This window comes from Elaeis guineensis, chromosome 1 (genome assembly GCF_000442705.2).
Source record: "Elaeis guineensis isolate ETL-2024a chromosome 1, EG11, whole genome shotgun sequence".
Taxonomy (NCBI): domain Eukaryota; kingdom Viridiplantae; phylum Streptophyta; class Magnoliopsida; order Arecales; family Arecaceae; genus Elaeis; species Elaeis guineensis.
The window spans coordinates 103,049,101-103,056,910 of NC_025993.2; the positions used below are offsets into that span (position 1 = coordinate 103,049,101).

Below are 7,810 nucleotides of genomic sequence, written 5' to 3' on the forward strand. Positions count from 1 at the left end.
TAAATTAATTATATAAATAAATAAATAATTTATAATTTTATTTAAATACTTAATTAATACTATATAAATAGTTAATTAAAAATTAGTAAATATAAATAGAGAAATAGAAGATAATTTAATTATTTAAAAATTATATACTAAAATTAAAATAATGATCAATAAAATTTAATAGTATATATTAATAATATATATAAAAATATCTATAAATAATATGAATGAAAAAATAAAAAAATATTATATTTTTATAAAAAAAATTAATGAAAAATAATTTTATCAATTCTAAAGTCTATCCTCTATCCATCTTTTCTTCGTCCTCCCAATTTGGGAGGATGTAAAATGATAGTTCAGAATGGATAGATAATATTTTTTTTTATTTATCTTGTATAATTTTTTGAAACAAACAGTGGATGGAGAATATTTATTTTTTTAATTTTATCCATCTAGGCTCTCATGATGCCAATCAAATATAAGATTAATCTTAAAATATAATTTTGATCAAAAATTATTTTTTTTTGGTAAAAATCTACAGCATCTCAGAACAGCTTGCCGGGTTTATTTGTTACATCGACATTCTATAATTTGGAACCGTTTTGGATCGATCAGATAAGTCTCCTGATACCCGTTACCGTCTGGCTGATAGTCCCGAGCCCCTTTTTGGGCTCTGGATAACGCCTCAGATCCCCTCCCCCCTCTCCTCTCTCTGGTTTGGAGCGCGCAACCAACCGTCTCAAATGGCGACTCTCAGCTACAGTTCCCCTGGAATCCGAAACCCCGTAGCACCCATCATCTCCCGCGCGTTCGTCTCCCTCTCCAAGACCCTCTCCATCCCGCCCTCCACGTTCCCTTCGTCCATCGACGGAGCCTACCGGCACCGGCATCGGCATCGGCCCCTCCATCCTCGCCCCAACTCCATCTCCGAGAGCTCCGTCTCGCCGCCGGCTTCTTCGAAGGAGGAGGAAGAAGAATCAGGCTTGGAAGAGGAGGAGGAGGAGGTGGACCCGTGTGTGGAGGTGCGGTACCTGGACCCGGCGATGGAGGCCGGGAGCATCCGGGAGTGGGAACTGGACTTCTGCTCCCGGCCCATCCTGGACGAGCGGGGAAAGAAGGTGTGGGAACTGGTGGTGTGCGACGGCACCCTCTCCCTACAGTACACCCGCTTTTTCCCCAACAATGTCATCAACAGCGTCACCCTCAGGGACGCCATCGCCTCCATCAGCGCGTCGCTCGGCGTCCCCTTACCGCAGAAGATCCGCTTTTTCAGGTCGCTTCTTCACGTCTCCGATTTCTTACTCTCACTCCTTTTCATTACCTTCCGATACTTCTTGCTTTGATTCTCTGGGGCAAAAGATCATATTCTCTCGAAGATAAAGAATTATTTCATGCTACTATTTGTAACCGGAATTTTTTGGGCTGTTCTTAGGTCGCAGATGCAGACGATAATTACAAAAGCCTGTAATGAGCTGGGCATAAAAGCAGTTCCTAGTAAACGGGTGCGCAACCTCCCTCATTCATTCCAGCTCGCTTGTGTTTATTTCCTTCTTGTTTTTATTAATAATTATCATTTGTGTTTGGCCCATATGATTATCCAAGTAATTATTCGTAGCCACACGTATTATTTTCTTATGACGAGGATACTTGCTGGGGCTATATTGCTCAATTAGAATTATGGTTGAGCTTTAGAGGATGAGGCTCCAATAATCCATAGCTTAATACAATTTTAATGGAAGATGTGAGGTGCAATTTTTGATGGAAATATTGAGGCCCTGATCAGATTTGATGGCCAAGACTGCTTATAACCTTAAGATGATCATTTCTACCACTGGGGTTCTATCTTGTAGAAAAAATGGATACATACAAGAAGATGGATATATTACAGCAAAAGAAAAGCGATGTAACATGAAGAAATTCATTAGGATATAATGCATACTGGGGTTCTATCCTGGTGTTCGGCGATTTTTTAATTCTTTGAGACTCATTAGGATGTTGGGCCAAAGAGAGCCCAAGCACCTCTAGACACATTGTACAGATGTGAATGTCATGATGGAAATTCAATATGGCTAGGAATTTGAAGGTTATAGTTAGGAGACCTGCCAATCAAGTGAGAATTTAGTGCTGAACAAATGAAGATGGTTTGAAATTCTGCAGTGGAGATCTGAGAAGGCCCCAAAAAGAAGAGTGACTTGGGTTTTTGTCAATGGGTAATTAAGAAGGAAAGACGTAAGATAACATGGAGATTTGTGAAAAATAAAGGCATTTGCAAGGGGCATAATGCTTAAAGAAATGGATGGTGTTATTGTCAAAACCTTATTTGGTTGGTGGAAGGCCGCTGGTGGATCCGTGTATGAAGAGGAAGATCAGATTTGCATTGGATGACCTGCATGCATGGAACAAAGAAGAGCTCGAAGGTTATTAGAGTTTATCTGGCTGGGGGCCTCCAATACTTAAGTCAGGCAGGGCTATGGGGAACAACGAAGGAGGAGATCTGAAAGAAAGTAGAGAGAGGAGAGAGGAGAGAGGATGTATGCTCATATATCTTGCATACCTAGTACCTTGGGCCTCTTGCTATGCCACATGTCAACCCATGATTGGCTGATCTGATTTTGGTTGCACCAGCTGGCATAGTACATTTCCTAAAGCTGACTTCACATAATTGGATAATGTTTATTGGCTGAGGCTTATTATTATGGAATCTGAATGCAAGAATTCTGCCTCTTTTTTACTGCCCAACCATAACAACAATAGTTATCATATTTGTATGGCATTACATTTCTTGGCATAGTCATTGTCTTTTTTTTTTAATTTTTAAAGTGAAAGGGGTTAGTCAGGATTTGCACCCAAGTTTGGTGCAAAACTCTCTCCTTTTTTTTTTTTACCAACATCCACATCATAGTCATTGTCAGATGAATTCTATTTTGCTTAAGCTAAATATAAGGTTTAATGATGGCTTTAATGCATTTAGATGCATGGCTTTTGTGAGTGATAATGTCAACTTTTAGTCCCTAATCCTAGTCATTCTATTGTATTATTTTTCTGTACTGATTATCATTTTTCATTTCATAGTGCTTATCATTGTTGCTCTGGCTGGAAGAGCGGTATGAGACTGTATATACTCGTCATCCTGGTTTTCAACAAGGGTCTAAGCCACTTTTAGCATTGGATAATCCATTCCCTATGGAACTTCCTGAAAACCTCTTTGGAGAGAAGTGGGCTTTTGTCCAATTACCTTTTTCAGGTAAACGCACAAACAGCTGGTAAAAATAAAATTTTTGTGCATAGCTTTCATGAACTTCTGCAATGAACTATATAGTTCTCTTTTGCATTGATCTGTCATTATTCGTAATCCTTTTGTATGGAAATCACACCTTTGCTGACTTCTCTTTTTATTGATTACCCAATGTATATAATAACATGTAAACTTGATGATGAAGACATGGTTGATTGATTTGCAACTAGAAATCATATAACTACATCTTGAGAAATAAGTCATATTCACACTAATGTGCACCTAGAAGGTGCATTTGGTTTTATTTGATCCTTATCTAGGTAAACTAGTGAAATGTTGGATTTGAAACTAATTTACATAATTTGGGGTTCTTTTGATGCGATGCAATACACACTAAAATGAGAAAAAATCCAAAAAAGGAGATACATGTTTAAATTGAGTGTGAGCTACTTTGTAATGATTTGTGGCAAATCATTCTCAATTTTGGTATCATAAGTATATTGTCATGATTCAAATGAACTTATCCAAGATATAAATATTAGAAGTTGCGGAGAATTTTGATAAATTTGGTCGTGCCACATAAGAAATGCGAGAAAACCCTTTATTCTTTTCAATTTGCAATTTCCTCTATCTTCTGCAATGCCTATGTACAATTGCCTTTCCACATGCTCAATGTTTTTGTCTTGATCCCCAACCATCACTACTTGGCCTCTCAGTCTCCTGCCACCTATCTCACTTTGCTTGCTTCCACATTTTTTGTCCGATCACCACCTTCCACCACCTCATCCTCATCATCAATACCCTAATCATTGATCCCTTGAATACTCCTAACTTCACCATCTCCTCTTCTTTTATTACATCCATCCTCCTCACAGCATCACATTCAACCCCATCTCTCTATTCTCCGCACTTCGGTCCTCCACCTACTATGCTTCCTTATTACCTCTAGTCACTTCTTCCTTGTCCTTGACATCCTAATGCTTTGCCCCAACCCACCACCACCCTTTCCTTCCCTAACCCTGCAACATCCCTTGCTCCTCCCTCTTCCACCTCATACCTTAGCCCCATACTCTGTACCCTGATCTTCTGCTGCTTCCACCATCTCCTACCATCCCCCACTTGGCAATCTCATCCTCTACCCCACTCTCACTCTCCTCTACAATTTGATGCCATTAGCCCAATCATGCCACATCAAGATCAGCAGGAGGGGGGTTGGGGATTGTATGGATGCAAGTTGTGCAGCATACTATGGTTATTCTATGACTATCCTCTTGAAAATGGCATAGCATTAATTTCTATATTATGCAGCAATAACATAGGGTTTTGGACTGCAGAATAACAAATATGTTATTTAAGATATTTGGCTTCTGGCTTATGAGACCCATCTAAATTCAAATTCATGATCTGCAAGCACATGTCCAGCATTCCCTATTGCCCCATCGACTTCAACCACATCATCCTGTTCTCTGCATTCAGTCCTCCACCCATTGTGCTTCCCTATTGCCTCCAATCACTTCTTCCCTGTCCTTAACATCTGAATTCTTTGCTTCAACCCTCCTTAATCTTGCAAGATGCCTTGCTCCTCCCTCTTCCACCTTCTTCTTACTACCTTAACCCCATTCTCTGCACCCTGAGCTTCCACAGCCTCCACCATCTCCTACCAACCCCCACTCCGCAATCTCATCCTCCTCTGCCCCTTTCTCAATTTCCTCCACCATGTGATGTCATTAGTCCAATCATGCCACGTCAAAATCTGTGGGAAGGGGGTTGGGGACAGTTTGGAGTGCAAGGGGTGCAACATATTATGGTTATTGTATGGCTAACCTCTTGACAGCAGCCTAGCATTAGTCTTTATTTTAATATATAAGCAATAATATAGGGTTTTGGACTGTAGAATGAAAAAGAGAACATATGTTACTTAAAATATTTGGCTTCTGATTTGTGAGAAATTCAAATTCATGATCAGCTAGCATATCTCCAGCACTCCCTATGTAGATCACTGGTCATCCATGATCACCATCTTAAGACTGACCTCATCCATCTTTTCTTTTTGAATTTGATGGTTTGAAAATTTCTATGTAATAGATGATCTTGAATTTGTTTAAACCTTATTGGATGTTTACTGCATGTTTGGTCATGTAGTAACATTGTGGCAATGGAAAATGGGTGATCTACAAAACAACCATGGGTTATATACCAGTGTATTACTGTTTAAAGAATAACCAGTCCTATATCCCGAAGTTTTAGTGCTATGAAATGTTGATGCTTGGTACTGACATTCATATATGTATGTCAGCTTAGTCATTTAGAAAGCTATTCTAAAATCTAAAATGCTGCACCTTTGTATTGGTGTAGGTGGACAAATGATAGCATAATTGAAAAGAAAGCTGGCTCTATACCTCCTTGTTTGATATTTCCAAAATTGTTAAAGCAACTGAGACATCCCAAGATACTCAAAAAGAAGGGTAATTGTATACCACCTTGATTGAATATGACCACGGAGATACCCCCATCAAACCCGTTTCCTTTAATCTAAAATTGAGTCAATTGCAAACAATATAACCAGTTGAATGTTACTTTATGGTCATATATTTTATGCTAAAATATGAACTACTAGCTATGGGGAGGGCAGTGGCTGCTTTACTGCTGTACTAACCCTTAATATGCCCTTGTACTCCCAGTCCATAAATTAAAATGCCCTTATTGGCTTATTTGATCATTAGGTGGAGTTTACATCTTCCCTTCTCATCAACCGCCACACATATAACCATCTAAATATCAACTGCACACACATCTTCTTCCCTTCGTGTAAATGCCATATCCAACTGATCTTCAGGTGAAGCTTCCATCTGCTTCGCTTCTTCTCCTTTGGCTTATATAGACCACTGGTTTATTAAGCTGGATATCTCAATAGCTGATGAAGACGGGCTCACACTGTTCAAGTTTGGTCTTAAAAGTAAACGATGATGGCAATTTGACTTTGTCTAGTAGCATAAAGTGACGCTCAGAAGATGCATTAATGCATTCTTTTGCTTTGATGTAGAAAATAAAATACTTTATCATGTCTTTTAAGGCAAGGACCTGAAGGACTGAATATTGGATCGGACACTTTCAATATTTGTGAAGACCACTGAAGAATTAAAGAAGTAACTCTTTCTATGTTAGTACTAGAGGCATGTAGTTTTTTAGGGTACAGGTGATCTATGGTCTTGATAGTCTATAGGAACTCTGGGTGCTTGAGGGATGTAGTCTTCGGTTTAGGTGTATAACAATATCTATGATTTTACAGTGACAAAGGTTCTTTCTTGCATCTTGATCTGAACACTGCAGCAGGTCATGCATTGGAAGTTTGTTCCAGAACCATTGGATATCTTAGTTGTTTATGTTTGTCAGCTTATTTTTCTTGCCTTCAATATTTTTGAAGATGTGCACTGTTGTTTATTTTTCTTTCTCAAAGGACATTGATTTAGGGTAACTGATTTTCAGCTGTCCAGGAGGAGGTCTCGTCATTAGAAACAAGATACGCATTTGGCGCAAGTCTAGATCTAGACCTTTTGGGCCTTGAAATCGAGGATAAGACACTAGTCCCCGGACTCGCGGTCGCATCTTCACGTGCTAAACCTTTGGCAGGTAGACTTCTTTTATGTCTGTAGATTATGTCATATGCATGCTTATGCAAGCTTCTTTGAGCACTAGTGCAATGTTAATAAAAAAGTAGCAATAAGTAGCAAGAAGTTGCTGTAGTTGAACTATCCATGGAGGGTAAGCAAATAAGGTAGGGTTTGCCATCCTTAAATCACTAGCATTTGATTCTATTTTTGAAATCAAACCTACAACCAGATTTCTCATGTGTTTTTGAGAATCATCTAAGAAACACGTATGTTTACTATGACCAGCATGGATGAATGGTTTGGAGGTTTGTTCCGTCGAAGTGGATGTCGGGCGAGGTTGCTTGATTTTATCTGTTGGAGTTGCTACAAGGTACATCTATGCTACCTATAAGAAAAATGCAGCAACAACGCAGGAGGCAGAAGCATGGGAAGCTGCAAAAAAGGCGTGTGGAGGGTTGCATTTCCTTGCGATTCAAGAGAGTTTAGATTCAGAAGATTGTGTTGGGTTTTGGCTTCTGTTAGACTTACCCCCACCACTGGTCTAGTTTAAGATAATTATCTGATCTTTGATGTATCAATAGCATGGTTACCAGAATCTGATTTTGATTGTAGTTGCGTTTTTCCTTGTCAATATGCTCTCAACAGCCGTTCCTGACTACTCTAAAACTATGGTCACATATGAAGAATGTTCGCTGTTGCATGGGTCGATGCTCTTCAAATGGTAAAGGGCCGGGAATCATGGCGCACCCAGCTGGACCAGCAAACGTAGAACCAACCTTAGTCTCATTGATGCAGGCCAAGACCGTGAGGGACTGGGGATTCGATTACAGGTCAGGGTGAGTGCAGAAACGAAAGGGTGATCTAGTTTGGGATTGCAGAAAGGTTGGATTATGAATGCCTGCAAATAAGACAAACTGGATGAAGACTGCTAGAGCAAATCCGGTAGGAGGATTCCAGCAGGACTCATATACAAAAA

At 39.5% G+C, this 7,810-nt stretch overlaps 1 protein-coding gene across 1 annotated transcript; it reads left to right on the top strand.

The window, feature by feature from the left end:
• Positions 1-625: 625 nt before the first annotated feature.
• Positions 626-7,465, top strand: LOC105038180 (protein TAB2 homolog, chloroplastic). Its single transcript, XM_010913894.3, has 5 exons — positions 626-1,261; positions 1,421-1,490; positions 3,061-3,232; positions 6,710-6,853; positions 7,120-7,465. The coding sequence occupies exons 1-5, from the start codon at positions 732-734 to the stop codon at positions 7,377-7,379; spliced, it is 1,176 nt and encodes a 391-aa protein (XP_010912196.1). The 5' UTR covers positions 626-731; the 3' UTR covers positions 7,380-7,465.
• The last annotated feature ends 345 nt before the right edge of the window (positions 7,466-7,810 follow it).